Here is a 27766-nt window from a genome sequence, read left to right on the forward strand (position 1 = left end):
AGGCAAAGAGCGTATAATGGACAGCGACGGCAAGCGGTGCGCTCAGTGCAAGGAGTGGTGCGCCCGGAGAAGAATCTACAGACCAGCTCCAAGTATGGATTCCAGGAAGCCACAAAGCACCTGTTCTTCAAGTTTTCCTAAATTGCCAGATGGGTAATTATTAATATTATTGGTATTATTAATAATAATAACCACAATTTAACTGTTAAAGGATACAATTTGTTTCATGCAATGCTTATTGTTAGCGTTCAGCCATAGAAGATGTTAGATGCACTTGTATGGCCATTTGCTACTTATGTAACAATCTATAATTCCTGTAAATCTGATAACTGAATTTTACATACAGTAGTTGTTAGTTGTCTAACATGACAGTGGACAGGCTAAAAAAACTGGTGTATTTTGTGATATAAGTATACACATGTTTACGTTCCTAAATATTAAGTTTCTGCATGTACTTGACCGTGAGGTGGTAAACCTGGGAGAGTCACTAGTGGAAAAGATATTGATGAAATTGTCGCTCATCACAGTAAGCGGTGCAGCTCAGGGCGTCATTCAAGGGAGTTCTTCACATGAGTTATTAGGAAAGATTAAAAATAATTCTATTTCTTTAGTCTTAAGAATAGATCTCTAAAGAGCTGACTGTATTCATGCAAATATATAAATCATCATGACCTACGAAGATGATTATGGCAAACCCTGTTTACTGTGTGACCACGGCTTTTGTTGGAGAGTAAAAGTTGCAGTCTGCAGAGGTGGCCTTCTTTACTATAAGGGGATGGGCCCACAGTAAGTTTTTATTGCTATTTAGCACTCCGTATTTTAAGCAAAGTGGTTTCCAATCCACAACATGTCAATTTATCTTTCCCCATAGACTTGCATTAGATGTGGAAAATCCACAGGTGAAAAGACGCATGAGTTTTTAATGTGTTTCTATGGCATAAGCGCATCTAAGACGCATAATACTAATACTCATACGTAATACTCATATATATATATATACTGAGGCTGCACAGACTGAGGCTGCATTCACGTCTGTGTACGTATTACAGTGTTCAGATCGGCCATGACTCTCACTTACAGCAGTATATACTGTATGCCTGTTGTGAGGCAGTTAGTTTGGATCAGGAGATTCACAATTGGGCAGGTAAAAGTGTCCATATATGCAGTTTGTACATGGACTGTGAAACGCGTTAGTGTGAATGCAACCTAAGGTAAAATAATGGGTTTTGTAGCTGATGTGCAGTGCTAGCTTTGTGTTATCCTGTGATTCTTGTGGACTCACTATCAAATTCTATCATATATATTTGAACTATGATCTTAAGAAAGTAAGAACTCATCTATGTTGCTATAAAACCAGGTGAGAAAGAAAAAGAGAAATAGATGTAAATATAAATGTAAGTACAAATGTTTATAGGATAGTATCATTTTAAACATTTTATTCTCATGCCAACTACATTGATACCTTAGTACCGCTCAGTTTGCCTCCAATCACATGACTTGTGGCCAGGCTTAGTTAATGATGGATTGGACTGAAATGACCTTTCTTTCTCTTATAGCTTGTAGAGTGATGCAGTCACATTTATTTCTTGCATTTGTCTTAAATAATTATCTTTCCCCCCATTAGACAAGAGTTGACAGAGCTGGAAAGCTCCATGGTAAATATCATACGGATCTTCCATTGCTTTTCCAATGAGCACTGCAAACTCAAGAGGAAAAATCTCAAAGAGCTGATCAACAAGCAGATGTCGACATTTGTGAAGGTGAGCAATATAGCGATCCAAATATAGATGTCACTAGCCACATGAAAAAAGAAATCAAAAGTAGTGATGGGCGAATAGTAAAATATTCTGGTTCAAATTATTCATACATATTATACCTAGTACTATTCCAGTATTCATCACAAATAATGAACCTATTGCAATTGAGTGGGGAACCCGAGCATTTTTCTGGGAAATTTTCCCCATTGACTTGCATTAGATTTGCTACTCGTGACGAATACCTGAATAATACTAGGTATTCAGTATGAATAATCCAAACATAAATATTTTACTATTCGCTCATCACTATAAGTAAGTCATTATTACCAATCATTTTCATTACTGTGTTACCAAAACAGTTATCTCTGATTTTGTTCCCACCGCAGTAAAGGCGGCATCACACGCACCGATATATCGTGCGATTGCATGAGCGATTGCACCCGCCCCCTTCGTTTATGCGTCACGGGCAATTTGTTGCCCGTGGCGCACAAAGTCGTTAACCCCCATCACACGTACTTACCTCCCTAACGTCGTCGCTGTGGGCAGTGAACATCCTCTTCCTGAAGGGTGAGGGACGTTCGGCGTCACAGCGACATCACACAGCGGCCGCCCAATAGAAGCGGAGGGATGGAGATGAGTGGGACGTAACATCCTGCCCACCTCCTTCCTTCCGCATTGCTGGCAGGACGCAGGTAAGCTGGGTTTGTCGTTCCTGGGGTGTCACACGTAGCGATGTGTGCTGCCTCAGTAATGACGAACAACCGGCGCGCAGAAGGAGGAACGACATTATGAAAATGAACGACGTGTCAACGAGCAACGATAAGGTGAGTACTTTTGCTCGTTAACAGTCCATCGGAGATGTCACACGGTACGACATCTCTAACGATGCCGGATGTGCGTCACAAACTCCGTGACCCCGGCGATATATCGTTAGATATATCGTAGCATGTGACAGGGCCTTAAGGGCGGCTTTGCACGTTGCAACATCGCACGTGCAATGTCGGTGGGGTCAAATCGAAAGTGACGCACATCCGTCGTCACTTTCGACATCGTACTGTGTAAATGCTAGATGATACGATGAACGAGCGCAAAAACGTCGTTATCGTATCATCGTTGCATTCACCGACATTTCCATAATGCTGGTGCCGCGACAGGTATGATGTTGTTCCTCGTTCCTGCGGCAGCACACATCGCTGTGTATGAAGCCGCAGGAGCGAGGAACATCTCCTACCTGCCGCCGGCGGCTATACGGAAGGAAGGAGGTAGGCGGGATGTTTACATCCTGCTCATCTCCGCCCCTTCACCGCTATTGGCCGTGTGACGTCGCTATGACGCCGCACGACCCGCCCCCTTAGGAAGGAGGCGGGTCGCCGGCCAGAGCGACGGTCGCAGGGCAGGTGAGTGCATGTGAAGCTGGCGTAGTGATAATTTTCGCTACACCAGCTATCACACGATATCGTACCTGCGACGGGGGCGGGGACTATCGCGTGCGACATCGCAGCATCGGCTTGCGATGTCGCAACGTGCAAAGCCCGCCTAAGGGTAAGTTTCCATTTCCATTTGTCTAATGCATTTTGAGAAACCAATGGAATTCATATGCAAAATAAATGGTTTGGATTAACCCCTTAACGACCGCAGGCAATAATCTTACATCCTAGCTGTCATAGTGTTAATCCCCACCTGCTGCTGCCGCTGCAGATGGAGATCCGTTCACATGTCAGCTGATTTGTACAGCTGACGTGTGCCTCACGTGTACGAGTGGAATCGCTATCCACCTGTACCTGTTAACCCCTTAAATGGTGATGTCAAGATGTGACCGCATCATTTTAACGGCGATGGCGGTAATCGCATACTCACAGGCCACCACCGAAAGTCACATGACGTGATCACGTGGATCCAATGGCTGTCATGGTAGCACAGGGCCATGTGAAGACTCCTGTAGCTCAGATGACTCAGGTCCTGTAACTAGCAGCTGAGTACTGCAGGTTACAAGACATGATGATTTCTCCCAGTCTGAGCGGCGGTGCTCTGATTGGGAGAAAAGAAAAAAAAGTTTAAAAAAGTTTTGAAAAATTAAAAAAAATTAAAAGTTTAAATCATCCCCCTTTCGCCCCATTGACAATTAAAGGGTTAAAAAAATATAAAATATTCACACATTTGGTATTGCCACGTTCCTAAATGCCCGATTTTATCAAAATATAAAATTAATTAATCTGATCGGTAAATGGCATAGCGTCAAAAAAATTCCACACGCCAAAATTAAGTTGTTTGGTCGCCGCAAATATGGCACAATAACAGGCAATCAAAACATCAGCCCAAGACGCAAAAAATAATCCATCACTGAGCCCCAGATCCCGAAAAATGAGAACATTATGGGTTGCGGTAAAAGACGCAAAATGTATGCCACTTTTTTTGGACAAACTTCTGATTTCTTTTTAACCCCTTTAAATAAAAATAAAACTTTACATGTTTGGTGTCTACGAACTCGCACCAACCTCAGGCATCACAACCACACATCAGTTTTCCCATATAGTGAACACGGTGAATAAAATATCTCCAAAAACAATATCGCACTTTTTTTTGCAATTTTTCCATATATGGATTTTTTACCATTTAACAGTACACTATATGGTAAAACTCATGATTTCGTTTAAAGTACAGCTCGTTCCGCAAAACATGAGCCCTCACATGACCAGTTTGACTGAAAAATAAAAAAGTTACGGCTCTCAGAAGAAGGAAGGCAAAAATAAACTGAAAGCCATAAAGGAGTTAAAGATTAATATGGAAGAACAGTGACCACATGTGCAAAAGGTATCTGTTACATTATTGATAAAAGGAAACCAGGCATAGCCCATCGACGGCTCAGCACCTTTACACACCCATCTTTCCGAGATGTTCCTGGTTTCCTTTCACTCCCCCCCATCCAGATGAGGCTGAGTTTGACACATGGAAAGATATGATATTAGTGAATAGAGACCATCCATATAAAAGGTACATGATGACATGGTCAGATGGCTCTTTGATCAGAAAACTCTAAGTACCTTATGCTATTAGCATTTACCAATAATGGGAGTTCATGTAGTCATTAATGTCAGTTTGTTGACACATCATGTATATATGTTTGTATATTGGCCACATAAAGTATTTTTCCACCTATACATTAATTTAATAATAAAGGTATACGGGCCCATATTTTTTATTTATTTAAATAATTTAAAAAAAGCCGCATGCAGTTTCTCTTATTTTCATACACAGCCAAGATAAGCACAGGGCTGGGGCTGCAGCCTGTAGCCGTATGCTTTATCTGTGCTGGGTATCATAATACGGGGGTCCCTACATCAATTTATTTCTTTTTATACCACAATATAAACCCGCAGACAGTGTCTGTGATCGCAAGCAGTCAGACAGTGTCACAGAGGCTGGGAACTCGTCTGACTGCAACCAATCACAGACACCAGGACTGTCTGTGGGTGGGGGAAGCAGTGAATATGTATGAGGCTAATAAGCGGCCCTGAAATTAGAGTGGGCGGCCCCGGAAGCAGTTACAGCCATGCCGGAGACTTGGTAAATATAGCACACTTACTTTATTTTTATGTAGTCAGTGTACAGTTTGTATAACAGTGTAAATTTGGCGTGCCCTCTAAATAACTGAACACATAGCCATTAATATCTAAGCCGCTGGCAACAAAAGTGAGTACACCCCTAATTGAAAATGGCCAAATTGTGCCCAATTAGCCTTTTTATTTCCCAGGTCTCTTGTGACTCATTAGTGTTACAAGGTCTCAGGTGTGAATGGGGAGCAGGTATGTTAAATTTGGTGATATTACTCACACACTCTCATACTGGTCACTGGATGTTCAACATGGCACCTCATGGTAAAAAATTCTCTCAGGATCTGAAAAAACAGATTTGTTGCTCTACATAAAGATGGACTAGGCTATAAGAATATTGCCAACACCCTGACACTGAGCTGCAGCACCGTGGCCAAGACTATACAATGGTTTAACAAGACAGGTTCCACTCAGAACAGGCCTCATCATGGTAACCAAAGAAGATGAATGCACGTGCTCAGTGTCATATTAAGAGTTTGTCTTTTCAAAATAGATGCATGAGAGCTGCCAGCATTGCTGCAAAGGTTAAAGGAATGGGAAGTTAGCTTGTTAATGCTTAGACCATACACTGCACACTGCATCAAATTGGTCTGAATGGCTGTCGTCCCAGAAGGAAGCATCTTCTAAATATGGTGCACAAGAAAATCCGCAAACAATTGTCACACAAAGTACGGGAAAGTACCAAGCGAACAGGGAAAATGAAGAGATACCCTGTGTCTAGGGAAGGGAGAGATGGTGACTAATGACCAAGCCTACCGCTGGGTCCTGGGTTCCCTCACCACCCTAGATAGCTTGCACAGTTATGTGTCAAGCCGGATACCTGACCCTAGGCTGACCCTGACCTGTGCCCTAGGTGGGGAGCGGATGGGATGAGCTCTTCATCAACCCCACTAGGCACTAAAGGAGACACAGGGATAACAAAAAGGGAAAACAACAAACAACTTAGCTTTAGTTGACTCAGGGAGAGTAGATGCAACAAACACGAAGATTCTCCAGATGTATGTAAACCGCCGGCCTGCACCATAGACTTGATAAAGATGTATCAAATATCACCAGCACTGAGTAATAGGAAGTGAAGATTTGTAATGCCACCAATCCAGTGCTGATGAACAGCAGCTGACAAGCTGAAAAACACCACAGGGTCCTAAAGGGACACAGATGAAAACCAAGCAGGAATGATAGAAGGTCAGGGAGCAGTTTGTGCAGCCAAACGCTGTGACTTTCTATAGCCGGACACCACAGGACTGTCTGTCACCCATCACAACAAATTGCTGAAGACAAGCAGACTAAGGACATGGATTACTGGAACCAAGATAAACTTATTTGATTCAGATGGTGTCAAGCGTGTGTGGCGGCAACCAGGTGAGGATTACAAAGGCAAGTGTGTATTACCTACAGTCAAGAATAGTGGTGGGGCTACTTGAGTGGTGCCGGCGGTGGGGAGCTACAGTTCATTGAAGGAACCATAAATGTCAACATGTAATGTGACATACTGAAACAGAGCATGGGCCCTTCCCTTTGGAAAGTGGGCCACAGGGCAGTATTCCAACATAACAATCCCAAACACACCTCCAAGATGACCACTGCCGTGCTAAAGAAACTGAGGGTAAAAGTGTTGGACCGGCCAAGCATGTCTCCAGACCTAAACCCTATTGAGCATCTGTGGGGCACCCTCAAATGGAAGGTGGAGGAGCGCAAGTTCTCTAACATCCACTAGCTCCATGATGTCGTCATGGAGGGATGGAAGAGGATACAGTGGTTCCTGTGAAGGGTTTAGTCAGTGCTTGATAATAATGCTGGCTGCACAAAATATTGCCACTTTAGGCAGAATTTGGACATTTTCACTTAGGGATGTACTCACTTTTGTGGCCACCGGTTTAGACATTAATGGCTGTATTGAGTTATTTAGAGGGCACAACAAATTTACACTGTTATACAAGCTGTACACTGCCTACTTCACATTGTATCAATTGTCATAGTTTCAGTGTTGTACCATGAAAAGATATAGTAACGTATTTACAAAATTGTTAGTTGTACACACTTTTGTGATAAACTGTAACTAGAGAATAGCCACATGTATCCACTGCCATGTAAAAAGCTTGGTTAGGCACAATGAACACAATTGTCTCAGATTCAGAATGTATTTAAACAAATTTATAAATGCAGTTCATTATGTAATATACGTTTTAAATTTAAAATACAATAAAAATTATTGAAACTCACAATTATCACTTTAAGTGTCCCTTTGGTAATCTTAAATATGTGCATTTGCAAACTGACTTTGGCGCTGTGTATAACAGCAGGGCATCTATTCACTTGCTGGCATGGGCACTGGTGTACTTGGTTAGCTGTCCATATTGGGTCTATTCATTGACTTGTACTAATATGCCTGGGTGGCAATCAAAAATGTCTTAGGTTTCAGCCAATTAAATAGATCCGTAAGCCAGAAGATGTTGTCAACAGACTTTAGCATAGGGATACTGTATGGATTGGTAGGGTAAAAACCATTAAAGGGATGGTCATAAGGCTAAATACATTTTCATCTGAATGTATACCTATTTATTGCTATAATCTAAACTAACTTCTAATATAGCTGCATTAAAAATTCCCTATCCTTCCTCACTTTCCTCACTACACTATCTAGCTTCTATTGATTTTCACTACTTTTGTCTGATGATGCTTTGTTTGAGAATCCCAATGCATTCTTGAATACTCAAATAAAGCGTCATCAGGGGACAGAGGCTGCGGCCAGTCACAGCCCCTACCCCTTACTGAAAGGAAGTATCATCAGTAACGCTCGTTTCAGTGGCTATGCTGGTCCCTACTCGCTGTCACTGTGTGATTTGCACAGTGACAGAGCTCTCTGTGTTGCCATCTCAGATCAGTAAATCCAGCGACAGAATAGCGCGCACTGATTGTCAGAGGACCTGGTGATGTTCAGAGACCAGCGCTGCCTCTGCAAATGATGTCACAATTAGTGTTGAGCCACCCCCCTAGTGTTCGAGTTCGGTTCGTCGAACGGCGGGTTAGTTCGGCGAACTCATTGGCTACAGACTGGTCACATGGCTAGACGTCATGCTAGGTCCTGTCAGTGCATCTCTCCGGTATGCGGTGCTCATTTGAGCATCTCCGTGTACCGGCAAGATGCTTGGGCACATGCTTGGCTCCCCGTTCCTGCATATTGGCACTCTTTCAGAGTCAGCCCACATGCAAGGACTGGATGCCACAGCCGGTGAATAACGGCACCAGGAATCAGGTGATCGGAGATCACCGTTGCTATAGTAACCCGCCTGTCAGATTACTATTTCAAGGGTGGCAGCGATGACTTCACCGCTTACAACCTGCAGCCTCTGCTCACTCGAGTGAGTGATTAGACTGCACGGGAGCAGCAGCATCTTCCTCCCATGCAGTGCTGTCTGATGTAGCAGAGCTGCATGGGTTTAAGGAGAAAGAAGACAGAAAACCAGGATCGTGGAGGGGTGAGAGGGAGTAATAAACATGGAGTCTCTAAGTGTGTCTGTGTATTTATTTCTATTAAAGTATTTTTTCTCTATGTGGTGTTTTTTTTTTTTTAACCCTTTATTGGAGATTCTTAATGGCCGGGTCAAACTTGCCTGACATTAAGAATCTCTGGCTTAATACTAGCTAGTAAAACAAAGCTAGTATTAACCCATTATTACCCAGCGAGCCACCCGTCACCAGGGCAGCTGGAAGAGTTGGATACAGCGCCAGAAAGCGCCATTTTCTGGGGCAGCTGCGGACTGCAATTCGCAGCAGAGGGGCCCAGAAAGCTTGGGCCAACCTGTGCTGCGGATTACAATCCCCAGCTGCCTAGTTGTACCTGGCTGGACACAAAAATGGGGCGAAGGCCATGTCATATTTTTTTTTTTTTTTTTTTTTAATTATTTCATGAAATTCATGAAATAATTTAAAAAAAAAAAAGGGCTTCCCTATATTTTTAGTCCCCAGCCGGGTACAAATAGGCAGCTGGGGGGTGGGGGCAGCCGTACCTGCCTTTTGCTTAGCTTTTGGAGGATTTTTATTCCTCTTTGTGTAGTCGCTTTTTATGTGTGTGTGTGTGTATATATATATATATATATATATATATATATATATATATATATATATATATGATATACTAGTGTAGGGCCCAAAAAAGTGAGGATCCGTGACGTGGATTGTGGGCTTTCCGTACTATGGCCATATTACCTACCAATACCGCATACGTATTTATTCTTTTGCACAGAATATTTTATACAGGATGCAGCCAGGCCTCTTTCTTAGGCCTTGCATATTATACTTGCTGTCCCTGCATGGAACACATATATAGTACTGGTGCAGCCCGCTTGCATCTATTGTGATGGGCGTAACTAATAGGCTGCATACCAGATACTGTGAACCTGCATGTGTGAACAGTGACCTATGCAAGCCACAAGTGTGCAATTTTACCATCTCCCTTTGCACCTGTGATATCTCCATTTAATGGAGGTCTTGCTGCATCCTGGCAGTGCATTAGTCTTTTTGGCCTAGGCATCTTCTGCCATTAGTCTGTGAGTTTTTGCCCTGCTGCACCTGGCTAGCATACAAAAATATGGCGAAGCCCACGTCATTTTTTTGGTGGACAAAAAACTCCTGCATATAGTCCTGGATGGAGTATGCTGAGCCAGCTGCAGAACTACAAGGCTCAGCATAGTCCATCTAGGACTGTATGCAGGAGTTTTTTGCCCCCCAAACAAATTACGTGGGCTTTGCCATATTTTTGTATCCTAGCCAGGTACAGCAGGCGGCTACGGGCTGCCCCCAACCCCCAGCTGCCTATTTGTACCCGACTGGGAACCAAAAATATAGGGAAGCCCTTCTTTTATTTTTTTTTAATTATTTCACGAATTTCATGAAATAATTAAAACAAAAACTATGTGGGCTTCGCCCAATTTTTGTGTCCAGCCAGGTACAACTAGGCAGCTGGGGATTGGAATCTCAGCGCAGGGTGCCCAAGCTGTCTGGGCACCCCTGCTGCGAATTGCAGTCTGCAGCCGCCCCAGAAAATGGCGCTTTCATAGAAGCGCCATCTTCTGGCGCTGTATCCAACTCTTCCAGCTGCCCTGGTGACGGGTGGCTCGCTGGGTAATAATGGGGTTAGGGATAGCTGTCTATTATCAAGCCCTAAGCCCGAAATTCATGGTGTTACGCCAATATTAGACATGGCCACCATGAATTTCTAGTACAGATAAAAAAAACACAACACAGAAAAATATTTTTATTAGAAATAAAACACTACAATTAGTGACTCCATCTTTATTGAAATAAAGAACCCCCTGCACAGTAATCCTGGGTCAAGGGTTCCGTACAGTCCAATCCGGATCCAATATCATCTGATCGGTTTGCTGGAAGGCAAAGCGATCAGATGATGTCAGGTTCAACGGCCTGAATCACATGACACAGCAGCTGATTGTATAAACGGCTTTTATACAATCAGCTGATGCATCAGTGCAAAAAAAAAAAACGAACTACACACTTCTGTGTAAACTCCTGTCCGACAGCAACAGCTGATAGTTTAGCCGGCCAGGCGGTAAAATGCCTACCTCACCGCTCGACTTATAGTGTCAGCTGATTCCGTCAGATGACCACATCAGCTGATCATCGCCAGGTCTGAGAGAGAGAAAATAGAGAGAAAAAAAGAGAAAAGAGAGGGGGAGAGAGAGAGAGGGGAGAAAGAGAGAAAGAGAAGAGAGAGGGGAGAGAGAAGAGAGAGGAGAATGGAGAGAGCAATGCAGCCTCATTCCGTGAACGGCTCCGATTTTAGAGGTGTGTCCCACGGCTCACAGCTGATGTCCGGCTCCTCTCCTCAGGAGAGAGAGAGAGAGAGAGGGAGAAAGAGAGAGAAGGAGAGAGAAAGAGAGAGTACGAGAGAAAAAGAGAGAGAGAAAAAAAGAGAGAGAAAGCAGCTTTATTCTGTTAATTGCTCCGATTTTAGAGGTGTGTCCCGCGGCTCACAGCTGATGTCCGGCTGCTACCCTCAGTGCATAATTAAATTATAATTATAAATAAATAATAATTATAATTTAAAATTATAAATAAATTAAATTAAATTCTTTAACGGGACAGCCGGGACTTGAACTCATGAACTAATTCTCCTTAGGCGGCAGCTCTACCCATTGAGCCACTGCCTTTAACGAAAAGCATAGGAAGATTTGGTAATCTTGACCTCTGTATTGCAGTAGAGAATCCAGAAGTGGATTATTCAGCTACAAAGAGGAGAGAGAGAGGGGGGAGAGATAGAGAGAGAGAAAAAAAGAGAGAGGAGAGAGAGGAGAGAGCAATGCAGCTTCATTCCGTGAACTGCTACGATTTTAGAGGTGTGTCCCGCGGCTCACAGCTGATGTCCGGCTCCTCCCCTCAGTGCATAATTAAATTAAATTATAACTATAAATAATAATTATAATTCTTTACTGGGACGGCCAGGACTCGAACTCGTGAAGTAATTCTCCTTAGGCGGCAGCTCTACCCATTGAGCCACTGCCTGTAATGAAAAGCATAGGAAGATTTGGTAATCTTGACCTCTGTATTACAGAGAGAGAGAGAGAGAGAGAGATCACACGCAGGCACTACCTGAGTGAAGTCTCCGGTGACAGCGCGGCTCACTTCAGTTGCTGCGTGGAGCTGACACAGAGCGCTCGTGTTCTACAGCGCTCCCTGTCAGCTTGATGTAGCAGAGCAGAAAGCGTCGTGTGGATTACTTCGGACCTGGATTGTTGTTTGGGGATTAATAATGAGGTAAATGAGGGTTTTTTTTGTCTTTTATTCTAAATAAAGGATTTTTCATTGTGTGTGTTTATTTACTTTCACTTACAGGTTAATCATGAAAGGTATCTCGGGGAGACGCCTGTCATGATTAACCTAACTTTATTACCCCAATTGCCACCGCACCAGGGCAATTCGGGATGAGCCGGGTAGAGTCCCGGTACTGTCGCATCTAATGGATGCGGCAATTCCGGACAGCTGCTGGCTGATATTGTTAGGGTGGTGGGCTCCCCATAACGAGGCGCTTACCATCCTGACAATACCAGCCTCCAGCCGTGTGGCTTTATCTTTGCTGGTATCAAAATTGGGGGGGCAGCAGGTTTTTTTAAAAAAATGATTTATTTATTTTACTGCACGATATAGACCCGCCCGCCGGCGACTGTGATTTGTTGCAGTGAGACAGCTGTTACTCAGCGTGGGGGCGTGTCTGACTGCAACCAATCATGGGCACTGGTGGGCAGGGAAAGCAGGGAATACCAGACTGAATAATGAGCGGCAGCCATTTTCAAAAGAGGAACAGCCGCCGGAGCTTTGTGACAGCCATGTAGCGCCGCGACAGTGATCGGTGAGTAGGAAAGAGAGAGGGATTGTGCTGGGGACACAGAATGCTGCAGATACGCAACGTGCGCATGTAGCCTTACTGTGAAAAGCCACGCTTTTGGTGATCGAACCGTTATCGAACGGTAACTCGAACTGCTGAACTTGAAGCAAATCGTTCGAGTTCGTCGAACGACTCGAACACCGCCCAAAATCACTCAAATTTGAAATTGGCGAACGGTTCAAATCGAACATCGCTCATCTCTAGTCGCAATACCTACATTTGTGATATGGTGATATTGGTGTAGCATGAGGCACCAATAGTAACTTACTCTCTATGGCACTGATTCATTAAGACAGTCATTTCGTATGCTGGTCTTAATGAAGGGCATGCAGGAATAAGATGCACAAAATTCATTAAGAAATTAATGAATTTGGCTCAACTTATCTGTGGTATGCGCCTCACCACAAATGTCCAGTCAGGGACTGAAGCTTTCAGTAGTGCAGGCTCAGGTTTTGGGGATGTCATTTTAAGTAACAATATCTCGGCATTAAAGTAAAATAAAAAAATCCTCACATTTCTAAAGGACTTTTAAACATGTTTAGGTTTACCAAGAACTTAGAGGTACTTCTCACATAGTGAGATCGCTAGTGAGATCGCTGCTGAGTCACAGGTTTTGTGACGTACCAGTGACCTCATCAGCGATCTCACTGTGTGTGATACTAAGCAGCGACTTGGCCACTGCTGTGAAATAGCTGATCGTTACACACTGTTCTGGTTCATTTTTTGCTCATTGGTCTCCTGCTGTGCAACACGCAACGGAGTGTTTGACGGCGGGAGACCAACAAGCACCGACTCTGTGTAAGCAATGTACGCTGGTAACCAGGGTAAATATCGGGTAACTAAGCAAAGCGCTTTGCTTGGTTTCTCGCTATTTACCCTGGTTACCAGTGTACACCGCTTACAGGTTGCCAGCGCTGGCTCCCTGCACACGTAGCCAGGGTAAATATCGGGTAACTAAGCAAAGCTCTTTGCTTAGTAACCCGATGTGTACCCTGGCTACGTGTGCAGGGAGCCAGCGCTAAGCGGTGTACGCTGGTAACCAGGGTAAATATCAGGTAACCAATCAAAGTGCTTTGCTTAGTTACCCGATATTTTCCCTGGTTACCAAGCGCAGAGTCGCTGGTCGCTGGTAAGGTCTGCCTGATTGACAGCTCACCAGCGATCATGTAGCGATGCACCAGCGATCCTGACCAGGTCGTATTTTGGTCGGAATCGCTGGTACGTCGTTTAGTGAGACGGTACCCTTAGATATTGATTGGGTTTCTTCAGAAAAGGTCATCAATATCAACTTGGTGGGGGTCCGACAACTGACAACCCAAACAGTTAATTGGCTGCAGGTCACATCTGGATGGAAAAAAACTGGGTAAAGAGCCAAAATAGCACAGCTCTGTACATTGTGTATTGGTCGTTCTTGGGTGCTGCAGCTCATATTATAGTACTGGACAAGCCCTATAAGTGTTCAATTTGTGGTTTTGGTTCAAGGATAGAAACAAGATACAGTAGTGTTCAAAATAATAGCAGTCCATCATGACTAGCCAGATTATTCACTGTTTTTGGTATAAATTATATTACCACATCATCATGTCAAACAATTTACCAGTTGGTGCAGTAGATTCTTAGAAAACCACCAGACTCCGCATTCATGATCTGCAGGTCTTTGAGTCTGTGTATTTCAATTAATTGAAATGGGGGTTTTCATAATAACAGCAGTCTGGAGTTACATGAGTGAGGTCAATCATTCAGTGAAGAAACAGGTATGAATCAGGTGGCCCTTATTTAAGGATGAAGCCAGCCCATGTTGTACATGCTGTGAGGTATCAACCGGCTGTATTACAAAGGGCCGGTATGTTTTGCAGAAGCGTGGGTGCTCTGCAATGTGAAGCTGGCTGGGACCTGTGGTTCCACAGGATTGCATTACATGCAGAGCCATGGAAGGGTGTGTGATGCTGATTTCACACTCCTTACCACCTGTGGGTGTGGCTCCAGGGGTTAAAGCAATCCTGTCTCTGAACCTGAGAGAGGTGTGTCTAGGGCAGTCTAGAGAGAGACTGGCTCCAGATGTCCAGTGTGTGGACTGGAAACAAGTGAGAGCAGAGCCAGGAGCTTTGGGTGTATCAGCCTGCATGGAGGCTGAACACAAGGCTCTGATATAGAGTCTGAGGTGAGTGCAGCCAGGCCAGGGCTGTAGGGCCGAATCTCTCCTGGAGGAGAGACAGACGGGTCTGCAGAGGGCCCTGGGTGCTGGAAGGAACCTCGGCTAGAGTTGTACGCTGGCAGGAGCCAGAGAGTGGGGAAGTTGCTAAACTTCCATTATGGACTCATTGTTTATGTTTGAGGGCAGTTTATGCTGAGTGTTTTTAATAAACTGCCAGAATTTCTATGAAGAGACTGTGTACGTGTGTTACTGAAGCTACCTCACACCGCTGCAAGCGAGTGAAACCCCCACGTTGCAGGGCGCAACGTTACATATGGTGTCTCGAATGCGGGCATGCGGGCTGGTTGCTAGGGGCAACGCAGCCTGGTTGCTAGGGGCAACGGCCTAGGACATATTCCTGTGGATACGGACTGCTTGCGGTGGATCGGCGGGTCCACGAAAATTTTTTTGAAGCGGTTTGCGGTGGATCGGCGGGTCCACGAAAATTGTCTGCGCACTCAAGCAGCTGGCGGTGGATCGGCGGGTCCACGAACAGGGACAGCGCTCTCAAGCACCTGGTGGTGAATCAGCAGGTCGTTGGGGACCCGTGCTGCAGTGGCGAGAGTCCAGCGACTGGAGGTTCCAGGCCAGCCGGAATTGCAAGGCCCTGGTTGGTGAGCAGTGATACACCACAGGCTGGAGATCCTGGTTGTACGGGCGGTACAACCCGGAAAGGTTAGTGGTTCTCTAACCCCCCCCTGTCTTTGACCACCAGGTATTACCCATTGGAGCGCCCCTCCTGTTCCTCTTTTCGTTGCAGCATGGAGGAGCTCCTGAACCAGCTACTGCAGAGCCAGCAGCACCAACAGCATGTGCCTGGAGGTCCAGTGACAGCAGTGGGGGCTAAAAGCCAAAAAGAGGGAATGGTCCCTGCGGACGTTGTGGAGGAGCTGTACCAGTTCCTGGTCCAGGGACAGCAGAAGCTGTCAGTGTGTAGCGATGTATGTCGCAGCCATGGACCAGTTTGAGCGTACCCTTCGGGGGCCAGTATGGACATTGGGTGCCCAGGGAGACAAGGGTAAACGGTGTGAACTGGGGGCTAAGGACATTGCATGGAAACTGCAAAAGAGGGCGGAGTCCCAGAAGGGAATAGTTGCCCATAAGGGGGTGGAGTCCCATAAAGGGGTGGTTGCCCATAAGGGGGTGGAGTCCCATAAAGGGGTGGTTGCCCATAAGGGGGTGGAGTCCCATAAAGGGGTGGTTGCCCATAAGGGGGTGGAGTCCCAGAAAGCGGTGGTCCCCCAAAAGGGTGCGGAGCATCCCAAATCCAAGGGTGAAGTGGCACAGATGGACTGTAGCCAGGGACAACAGTGTTCATGCCACAAGTGTCCTGTTTGCAATATAGACCACCCATCCGACGAGAAGCCACGTCTGTGTTCCGTGGAAGTGGATGGGGAATCTGTAACAGGGGTCGTAGACTCAAGGAGCTTGGTGACCCTGGTGAGGGCCACTTCTGATGTCAACTTGATTCCTGGAAGGAAGATCCACGTCGGCTGCACCCACAATAATGAGACAGAATACCCGGTATCCAGCGTGGTCATTAAGACAGCCTGGGACAGTGGTTCTCATGATGTTGGAGTAGTCTCAGATTTATTGCACCCAATTATTATAGGTTGGGACTCTAAATTATTTGTGCACTTGTGGAAGCAGGGGGACGTATACGGTTGCTTGTGTAAAAGCCGGAACAGCCCAAAGGAAACCCCACCACATTGGGAGGTGAAAAGGGGTCCTTGTTGTGCAGTTATGTGTGGTAAGGAGGAGATAGCACCTCCTAAAATTGACTGTCCTAAGTTAGGGGTGACCAAAGAATATGATGGACGGACCCAACTTAGTGACATAAGGACTAAGGGAATAACCGATAGTGTGACCGTTAAAAACGGGGTAACTCCAGAAAGGGAGGCAGATATCTGGTTAAGTGGGGACATGATAGTCCAGGATGCCAGGGGGGAGTGATGATGACTCCAGTAACGTTACAATGCCTTTTGTCCTTGAAAGCCTGAGAAATATGGGTAGTTGAAGACATTATTCAGAAGAACAGCGTCTTTGATTAAAAAGTTGATTGGAGAGGGTAAAACTTATAAAGAAGTGCAGACAATGATCGGCTGTTCAGCTAAAAGGATCTCCAATGCTTTAAAATGGAAAGCAAAAACAGAGACGTGGAAGAAAACGGAAGACACCATTTGAATGGATTGAAGAATTGCCAGAATGGCAAAGGCTCAGCCAATGATCAGCTCCAGGATGATCAAAGACGTCTCAAGTTACCTGTGAGGACTGTGACAGTTAGAAAACACCTGTGTGAAGCTAATCTATTGACAAGAAGTTTCCGCAAAGTCCCACTGTAAAGGTCCAGTCACACTAAGCAACTTACCAGCGATCCCAACAACGATAGGGATCGCTGGTAAGTTGCTAGGAGGTTGCTGGTGAGCTGTCACACTGCGACGCTCCAGCGATCCCACCAGCAACCTGACCTGGCAGGGATCGCTGGAGCGTGGCTACACGAGTTGCTGGTGAGCTCACCAGCAACCAGTGACCAGCCCCCAGCGCCGCGTGGAAGATGCTGCGCTTGGTAACTAAGGTAAATATTGGGTAACCAACCCGATATTTACCTTGGTTACCAGCGCACGGAGCTACACGTGCAGAGAACAGGGAGCAGCGCACACTGAGCGCTGGCTCCCTGCTCTCCTAGTTACAGCACACATCGGGTTAATTACCTGATGTGTGCTGCAGCTAAATGTGCACAGAGCAGGGAGCAGCGCACACTGCTTAGCGCTGGCTCCTTGCTCTCATAGCTACAGCACACATCGGGTTAATTAACCCGATGTGTCCTGCAGCTACATGTGCACAGAGCAGGAGCCGGCACTGACAGTGAGAGCGGCGGAGGCTGGTAACGAAGGTAAATATCGGGTAACCAAGGACAGGGCTTCTTGGTTACCCGATGTTTACTGTGGTTACCAGCCTCCGCAGAAGCCGGCTCCTGCTGCCTGCACATTTAGTTGTTGCTGTCTCGCTGTCACACACAGCGATCTGTGCTGCACAGCGGGACAGCAACAACTAAAAAATGGCCCAGGACATTCAGCAACAACCAACGACCTCACAGCAGGAGCCAGGTTGTTGCTGGATGTCACACACCGCAACATCGCTAGCAACGTCACAAAAGTTGTTCGTTAGCAGCGATGTTGCTAGCGATGTTGCTAGCGATGTTGCTTAGTGTGACGTGGCCTTAAAGGTGGCTTTACATGCTACGAAATCGCTAAAGCGATGTCATTGGGGTCACGGAATTTGTGACACACATCCGGCCGCTTTAGCGATGTCGTTGTGTGTGACACCTATGAGCGATTTTGAATCGTCGCAAAAATGTTCAAAATCGCTCATCAGTGACATGCCCCCTCTTCCCAATTATCATCGCTACTGCAGTAACGATGTTTGTCGTTCCTGCGGCAGCACACATCGCTATGTGTGACGCCGCTGGAACGACAAACATCTGTTTACCTGCATCCACCGGAAAAGGAGGAAGGAAGGAGGTGGGCGGCATGTTCCGGCCGCTCATCTCCTCCCCTCCTTTTCTATTGGGCGGCAGTTCAGTGACGCTGCTGTGATATCGCTGTGATGCTGAACGAACCGCCCCCTTAGAAAGGAGGCCGTTCGCTGGTCACAGCGACGTCGCAGAGCAGGTTTGTGCGTGTGACGCTGCCTGTTCGCTATGGCAGCAATCACCACATATCGTGCCACCGATGGGGGCGGGTGCTATCGCACGCGACATCGCTAGCCGATGCTAGCGATGTCGCAGCGTGTAAAGCGGCCTTTAGGCTGAGGCCACACGGGGTTATGTGCGAGTCCTCGCATGACACTCTGCTCACGCTCGCAGCACAGCGGGAGCCGAGTATCATGCGAGGGTCATACGACTGTGGTCTGATCGTGCGATCAGACCACAGCTGGAGGGGAGGGCCAGCGCTGCGGAGGGGAGGGCCAGTGCTGTGGAGGAGAGGGAGGGTTTTATCTCCCTATCTCCTCCGTTGCCGGCTGATGCGAGAATCACACTGCTCTCGCGTTACACCGGTGTAACGCGAGAGCAATGCAATGTTTCTCTCACCCCATAGACTTGTATGGATGCGAGTGGAACAGGATCGCATTCCACCAGCAGCATGCTACGATTGTTTTCTCGGTCCGATTAGGGCTGAGAAAATAATTGCTCATGGATGCTGCCCCATACAGTAATATTGGTCCGAGTGGAATGCAATTTTATTATCGCATTCCACTCGCACCGTTTTCTCGCCATGTGTCTTGTGCCTTAAAAAAAAGACATTTACCAAAGAACACATAAATTGGCCTAAAGAGAAATGGAGAAACATTTTGTGGACTGCTAAAAGTAAAATTGTTCTTTTTGGGTCCAAAGGCCGCAGACAGCTCTTCAGATGATCCCAAACTCTGAATTCAAGCCACAGTACACTCAGAAGACAGTGAAGCATGGTGGTGCAAACATCATGATATATGTATGTTTCTCTTACTATGGTGCCGGACCTATTTACCGCATACCAGGGATCATGGACCAGTTTGCATATATTCAAATACTTGAAGAGGTCATTTTGCCTTACGCTGAAGAGGAAAAGCCCTTGAAATGGGTGTTTCAGTAAGACAACGACCCTAAACACAGCAGTAAATAAGCAAAATCTTGATTCCAGTCCAACAAATTTGAGGTTATGGAGTGACCAGCTCAGTCCACAGACTTTAATCCAGTAGAACGCTTGTGGGGTGACATCAAAAACGCCATTTCTGAGGCAAAGCCAACAAATGCAAATAAATTGTGCGATGTAGTCACAGCATCTTGAGCTGGAATAAAGGGGGCTTTACACGGTAGCGATATCGCTAGCAATTTCTAGCGCTAGCGACCGTGTAAGTACCCGCCCCCATCGCGCATGCGATTGTTTGTGATCGCTGCCGTAGCGAACATTATCGCTACGCAGCGTCACACATACCTGGTCGGCGGCGTCGCTGTGACTGCCGAACAATCCCTCCTTCAAGGGGGAGGGACGTTCGGCATCACAGTGACGTCACCAAAACGTCACTAAGCGGCCGGCCAATCAAAGCAGAGGGGCGGAGATGAGCAGGACGTAACATCCCGCCCACCTCCTTCCTTCCTCATTGCGGCCGGCGGCAGGTAAGGAGACGTTCCTCGCTCATGCGGTGTCACACATAGCGATGTGTGCTGCCGCATGAGCGATGAACCACAACGCTAAACAACCCTTACCGATTTTTGACTTTGGGACGACCTCTCCATGGTGAACGATTTTCACCATTTTTGAGGTCGCCTAAGGTCACTGGTAAGTATTACACGCTGCGATATCGTTAATGACGCCGGATGTGCGTCACTAACAACTTGACCCCGGCGACCAAACATTAACGATATCGTAGCGTGTAAAGCCCCCTTAAGAGTTGACAAGTGCCAGAAGTTGGTTGACTCTATGCAACATAGATTCTGACATAGTTCTCACAAACTGTGGTTATACAACTAAATATTAGGTTAGTGCTTCACAGGCATGCTAAATCCTAAATAAGAGGACACATTTGATATAAATCATAAACAACTAAAAAGAACTTTCATGAGTGTTTATATAAAATTAATTGGAATATACAAAACATAAAAAGGTATTGTAATGCCCAATTACTAGTAGTTCATGCCCTGGAAGTTAAGCCTTGTATATTTTGGATCTAAGTCAATGACAACCTAATAACGGCTATGATTCAAGTCTGTTTTGCTAAAGATATTGATGTGAATATAATTTACATTCTCAACAATATGGAAAAGAAGGGACAGAACCACAGAGCAGGATGCTTGGTATCTCAAGTACTCAATATGGCTGTTTTCAAGTGCATTAAAGTCCAGTTCTGAAAGTTTTTTTTAGCTTCGTGAAAATTAGAGCTGTAGGTATACGAGGGGCTGCTGATAAGTCTTTGGCTTTACCCAGAAAGAAACGAGATAGGATGATGAAACTTTATATTTATTACACATACTCTCTACTGATGTCAACACACTTCTTACATCGGTATTCCAAGTTCTGTAAGCCTAGCAAAAAGGATTTCGGTTGTGCCTCAAACCAGGCATATGTAGCAGCCATGGCATCAGAAATGGTGTGAAATATGGTACCCTTGAGGTGTTTTTTCAGGTTTGGAAATAGATGATAGTCGGAGGGAGCTAGATCTGGTGAATAAGGTGGGTAGTCGACGAGCAGGAAGCCCAGCTCTGCCAGTTTTGCCGTGGTCGCTTGTGCAGTGTGAGCGGAGGCATTGTTTTGCAGGAACAATATTCCTTTTGGCCTTCAGAGCTGTCTTCAACTAGTCCAAAAGTTCAATTAAATACCTTGCATTGATGGTGGAACCCTTTTGAAGGTAGTCCACTAGCAGCTTGCCCTCCTTATCCCAGAGCACACACACCATCACACCATCACCTTAGTGGCTGATTTTTCCACCCTGAACTTCTTTGGATGAGGAGAACCACTGTGCCGCCACTCTTTTGACTGCTCGTTTTCAGGGTCATACAAATAAATTCAGGTCTCATCCATAGTGACCAGTTGATCCAGGAAGTTCTTATCAGTCTGGAAACGCTGACAAATGGACAGGGAAGTTTTCTCTCACATGCTTCTCTGATCTGTTGTCAAACATTGGGGACCAACTTTGCTTCCTCATGTCCAAATGTTCACACGTTCACGGAAAATCCCCATGATGTCTGCTAATGCTTTAGTTGAAATTCGTCGATTCTCCAGTATGAGGTTGTGCACAGCATTGACGATCTCCAGAACAATGACCACTCTCGGTCGTCCAGGACGTTCCTCATCATTTGTGCTGAAGTGGCCCATTTTAAATTTAGCAACCCAGTTCTTAACTGTGGAATATGAAGGGCATTGATCCCCCAATGTCTGCGACATCACCATGAATATCCTTCATGGACTTTCCTTGGAGAATTTTATCACTACTGCTCTGTTGCTGTGAATATCACATGAGACTCCACCATTTTGTTTTCCCACGTGCGTAGAACACTGTTGCCTTACCAACAAACACAAACTTTTTAAAACGTATATTAGACACATAAGGCTTTCATGTGATATAACATTCATTACCATTGAAGCAAGAAAGATCACAAAGCCAAAGACTTGTCAGCAGCCCCTCGAATTACTGTGAAGTGTGTCACCTTCCCTCTCTGAAGGGCTTCTCTAGCTTCTGCTCCAAACTTCTTAATCCTTATAAAAACTTTGACATTATATATTAAAGTGATTCTCTCAACAGTTTGTTGCCACCTAAACTGAGAGCATCATAATGTAGGAGCAGAGGCCCTGATTCCAGTGATGAGTCACTTACTGTGCTGTCTGCTGATTTGATAAAAGTTTTATCAGCAGGAGATTATTACTAGATGACTAAGACACCCACTGCCAGATAGTCCTCCATATTCATGAGCTCTGTATAACCCCACCCCAACCACTGATTGGCAGCTTTCTGCATATCCAGTGTGCTAAGCAAACTACCAATCAGTGGTGGGGGCGGGGTTATAAAGAGATCAGTATTCAGTATGGTAGATCTTCAGCTAATAAAACAGTGATTTTATCAAAACTGCAGCAAGCAGCCCAGTAAGTGATACATCACTAGAATCAGGGTCTCTACTCCTACATAATGCTAATCTCTGATTGGGTAGCAAAAATCTAGTGACAGATTCCTTTTAAGTTTCAGATAACTAAATTGCTTGTCTTTTTTATTTTACAGCAAATCCAAGACACAAACACGCTTGAAGTCATTTTCAGGGACTTGGATTCAAACCATGATCGAGAGATCGATTTTAGTGAATTTGCTGCATTAATGGCTATGGTTACATCGGCATGTCATACCTCCTTCCATGACGCAGAATGAATGAGTCAAGAAGTCCCGGTCATAGAACGTTCTAACTAGATGATGGACGGATCTAGATTTTTATTATATTTTGAAGGTTGCATTGCACAATTACTAAGATGTGAAGAGCAGACAACTATATGTGTGATATATACAGAAATAAGGCGTACTTTATCTTGATTACGTACCATTTATGCTCTCTGTATTTGCATTTCTGCTGTCTCTGTTTGTTCTGATTGTTCTTTTTGGACTTGCTTGACCTGAATGCGATCCTAAAATGGGCTGTATATTTTTTGTGCATATTGAGAGTGGCTATATAAATAAAAATCACACTTTACGTTTGTGATAGCCAGAAAATGACTGTCATTTGCATAGTGCATGTCTACAAACACTGCTTGCTTAAATTATTTAATACAAACTGGAAATTAATCATCCTTTTAGTTTTATCGGGTATATAGTGACTCCTATCTACTATAGTGGACATGCCATGTGCCTTAATACTGTGATGTTCTGGATAATATCATAGAGAAATCCAAAATTCTATATCTATGGGCTTCAAACTACTATATATTTAGCTAAACCTCGTCACAATTAAGTCAATAATTGTCCATTAGTTTAGAGAATGTCTTTGATGAATGACCAATTATATCCTTTGTGTCAACTATACACACTTTATATCGAATTAATGAATAGTGATGTTCACAAACCTTTTTATTATCTCATTATTATATGTTATTTCAATATGAAATGTTGAACACTAGAACATAATCGTTTCATAGAATTTACAACATTTAAGTAAAAATAGTACAAGTACACCACTCTATGATAAAAAATAAAATTTTCTGGGATAAATAATACATTGTATAAACATAGCAAATGACATAACAAAACAGTCACTACTTACCTGATAAATCCCTTGTCCAGCGCCACCTCACAAGTGCTGCCTGCTGATCTTTGTTTATTTTTGTGCCGTTTACTACCCCTGTGACCACTGCTGCCCATCACTGACCTCAGCTGTGATGCTGAGATAGATGGCATGAGACCGCTAAGGCCAGTGATTGGCTGCAGCAGTTACCTAAATAGATGTCATATGAACACCATAGGGATGTAAACAGACACCGCTAGGGAGCATCGGAGCAATGGTGGTGCACTGGTGATACTTCAATTAGGCAATGATTATTTTGTTTTGACCTATGAAAATCCCTACACACCAAAAAAGTGGCAAAAGAATAGCTGCTTATTAGATAACAAACCATTTTAGACATATAACAAACATCAATTTGTCAATAATAGATTGTTGATATAATAATTACAGGGAGGAGAAAAGGATAAAGATGGCAGAAGTGATTCTCAGGACTTTGGTCCATCTTCCTGGCTACTAATCCATAACTGTTGGATTTACAGCCTGCGAATCCCCTCACCTACAATTCCTGGCCCTTTTTTTTTTTTTTTTTATTAGCCGGGTATGACATGTGTGAATGATGCCACTATGATGATGCCGCACTTGCCCGTCTATCAATACAAGAGCTGGGAATGCCGGGAAGTAAGGAGATTCACAGGGCTCCTCTCTAGCAGTCACAGATTACTGGCTTAGCCAATGGACTGTAGTCCTGAGAACAGATTCTCCCATTTCGGAAAAAAAAGATAAAGTAAATATTGTTTATATTTCTAACACTTCACTTGAATTGACACCAAGACATTTTTTGTTTTATTCCTTTAGCTTTGAAATAAAATTGCAAATTACTTTTAATAAGTGTTTTGGATTGGTTTTTTTTGTAATCTGTAGTTATTATAATTATTATTATTGTTATTATTAGTATTATTATCGACCCATTAATTCCATGACGCTTTACATATGTAAAGGACAAGTGCAATAATCATGAACAATACAGGGCACAGACTGGTACAGGAGGAGAGAGGACCTTGTCCGGAGGGCTCACAGTCTACAAGGGATGAGTGAGGATACAGTAAGTGAGGTTAGAGCTGGTCGTGTGGTGCTATAGTGGACTGAGGGTTTCTGCAGATTGTAGGCTTGTCGGAAGAGGAGAGTCTTCACGTTACATTAGAAGCTTTCCAAAGTAGGTGAGAGTCTGATGTGTTGGGGCAGAGAGATCCAGAATATGGAGGATGCACGAGAGAGAGGTACACAGAAACGTGGATTCTCAGAGAGTCCAAAATTCTCTCAAATATCTTATCCATTAGAAGGGTATGGTCCTGAGGACAGATCCTAGGTTCCAGTGTTGAGGATAAGAATTATTAATTAATTAATTAATACAATATACCAGCACATGTAACTTAAAGATGGCTCCTACATCCTGGGCAACTCCCAAAGAAGTTGAGGAACAAAGGAATTCCTAAAGTCAGGAACAACCAATCCAGCAGAGACTATGCAAATTCCTATACATCCTGAGTCCATCCTGCAATACTTGATTGGACTGTATTTTGTCTACACCCTTCACTTCTCTAAAGCTATAAAAAGTTTCAAACAGTAAAGAGAGCCAGACGCTTTAGCGTCTGTCATGGACATAGTTATAACTGACTCGTAATCCGTTATTTTAGTCTCGTGTGCACACATGACATTATAATTTGAACAAGGCAGTCAGACCTTAAGAAACCCATTGTAGTCTCATCTCAACAGTTGGCGCTCCAAACGTGGAGCCACTGAAAGAATTATTGGCTAAATTTCCCTTCCGGATCGAGGAGGCTGTTTCCAAGTACCCGAGGGTCCCCCGACAATGAGAATTGATCACTCTCAAAAACCACAGGTGAGCTTCATATACATTGTATGTGTTGTTTTCTCTGTGGGTCGGGAGGTTTTCAGAGAAAGGTTTGGCCTTTGATCTGGGAGGGGGATTACACTGCAGGCCTACAGTGTGCCAATTTTTTTTCGCCAGTGGCTTGAAAAAAGGAAGAACTCAGACTCCCTGAAAGCTGGGTTTAGGTAATTGAACAGGATCTGGCTGCCTGTGTGTCACGGAGCTGCAAACAGGGAGACTCAGGGGGCTAGTAGCCGCAGCTGCCCACAGAGTCGGCCATAGCACTGCCCACATGCTCATATGCAGCAGACTAACATCTGTGACTCATTATGGACAGGAGAAGAAAGCAAGGGGGGGTCAAAAATTACCCACGGCTGCTTGACTTAGGCAGAGAGGAGGGGGTCTGGGAGCTTCAACTTTTCTACAGTGAGAATGAGAGATTTTTTTAGCTCTGACTCAGTCCTCAAAGGGTTAATTACCGGCAGCTGTTAGAAGAATCAGACAGAGAGAAGGGGGGATAATTACCCGCGTCGCTGCTGTGTGGGGACAGAGCGGGGGCCAGGAAGCAGGGGGAGTGCTGCAGATTTTACAGTGAGAGGAGAGGGGTTACTAGCCTGTGGAATTTGGAAGAGGAAGAAGCGGGCTTATACGTTTTCAGCTTTCAAAGAGAAACCAAGGGAAAAATTGTGAAAACATACCCTGCTGTAACTAAATAAAAGCATAGTGCATATAAACATAGGGTACTTAGTAAACACTGTTTTTGATCAAAAAAAGCATAAAGCTATCCCACCAACGCCAAGGTGTACCCAGTTGGGATAGTACCTACACTCTCTAATATTAAAACCTTACCATGGGTCTAAAATAGGCCTCAATGTGGCTAAGGGCTGAGAGCGACCGGGTCCCAACAGGACACACACAGTCAGGGGGATTCACAGAATGAAATGTCCAGCTCACCAAGAGGGAGGGCCACACCCCATTTGTACTGAATACAAAAAAACTACATAAAAACAAATAAGTGAGCCGGAATATGAGATGGTATACATGGAGCTTGTGAGCTCATGTTCACACTGGCCATTAGACAAAGAGAAACCAAGGGAAAAATTGTGAAAACATACCCTGCTGTAACTAAATAAAAGCATAGTGCATATAAACATAGGGTACTTAGTAAACACTGTTTTTGATCAAAAAAAGCATAAAGCTATCCCACCAACGCCAAGGTGTACCCAGTTGGGATAGTACCTACACTCTCTAATATTAAAACCTTACCATGGGTCTAAAATAGGCCTCAATGTGGCTAAGGGCTGAGAGCGACCGGGTCCCAACAGGACACACACAGTCAGGGGGATTCACAGAATGAAATGTCCAGCTCACCAAGAGGGAGGGCCACACCCCATTGGTTATTCAGTACAAATGGGGTGTGGCCCTCCCTCTTGGTGAGCTGGACATTTCATTCTGTGAATCCCCCTGACTGTGTGTGTCCTGTTGGGACCCGGTCGCTCTCAGCCCTTAGCCACATTGAGGCCTATTTTAGACCCATGGTAAGGTTTTAATATTAGAGAGTGTAGGTACTATCCCAACTGGGTACACCTTGGCGTTGGTGGGATAGCTTTATGCTTTTTTTGATCAAAAACAGTGTTTACTAAGTACCCTATGTTTATATGCACTATGCTTTTATTTAGTTACAGCAGGGTATGTTTTCACAATTTTTCCCTTGGTTTCTCTTTGTCTAATGGCCAGTGTGAACATGAGCTCACAAGCTCCATGTATACCATCTCATATTCCGGCTCACTTTTTTGTTTTTATGTAGTTTTTTTGTATTCAGTACAAATGGGGTGTGGCCCTCCCTCTTGGTGAGCTGGACATTTCATTCTGTGAATCCCCCTGACTGTGTGTGTCCTGTTGGGACCCGGTCGCTCTCAGCCCTTAGCCACATTGAGGCCTATTTTAGACCCATGGTAAGGTTTTAATATTAGAGAGTGTAGGTACTATCCCAACTGGGTACACCTTGGCGTTGGTGGGATAGCTTTATGCTTTTTTTGATCAAAAACAGTGTTTACTAAGTACCCTATGTTTATATGCACTATGCTTTTATTTAGTTACAGCAGGGTATGTTTTCACAATTTTTCCCTTGGTTTCTCTTTGTCTAATGGCCAGTGTGAACATGAGCTCACAAG

At 44.7% G+C, this 27766-nt stretch overlaps 1 protein-coding gene across 1 annotated transcript; it reads left to right on the forward strand.

Moving 5' to 3' along the window:
• Positions 1–24351, forward strand: LOC142291964 (protein S100-B-like). The gene is made up of 3 exons (XM_075336947.1): positions 1–153; positions 1625–1760; positions 22714–24351. The coding sequence occupies exons 1-3, from the start codon at positions 17–19 to the stop codon at positions 22855–22857; spliced, it is 417 nt and encodes a 138-aa protein (XP_075193062.1). The 5' UTR covers positions 1–16; the 3' UTR covers positions 22858–24351.
• Positions 24352–27766: the final 3415 nt, after the last annotated feature.

The sequence above is a fragment of the Anomaloglossus baeobatrachus genome, chromosome 2 (genome assembly GCF_048569485.1).
Source record: "Anomaloglossus baeobatrachus isolate aAnoBae1 chromosome 2, aAnoBae1.hap1, whole genome shotgun sequence".
Classification (NCBI taxonomy): Eukaryota; Metazoa; Chordata; class Amphibia; order Anura; family Aromobatidae; genus Anomaloglossus; species Anomaloglossus baeobatrachus.

Coding starts and splice junctions, on each gene's coding strand:
- LOC142291964 (XM_075336947.1), top strand. CDS start 17: ATGGACAGCGACGGCAAGCGGTGCGCTCAGTGCAAGGAGTGGTGCGCC. Junction 154..1,624: donor TTTCCTAAATTGCCAGATGG/GTAATTATTAAT, acceptor TCCCCCCATTAG/ACAAGAGTTGACAGAGCTGG. Junction 1,761..22,713: donor AGATGTCGACATTTGTGAAG/GTGAGCAATATA, acceptor TTTATTTTACAG/CAAATCCAAGACACAAACAC.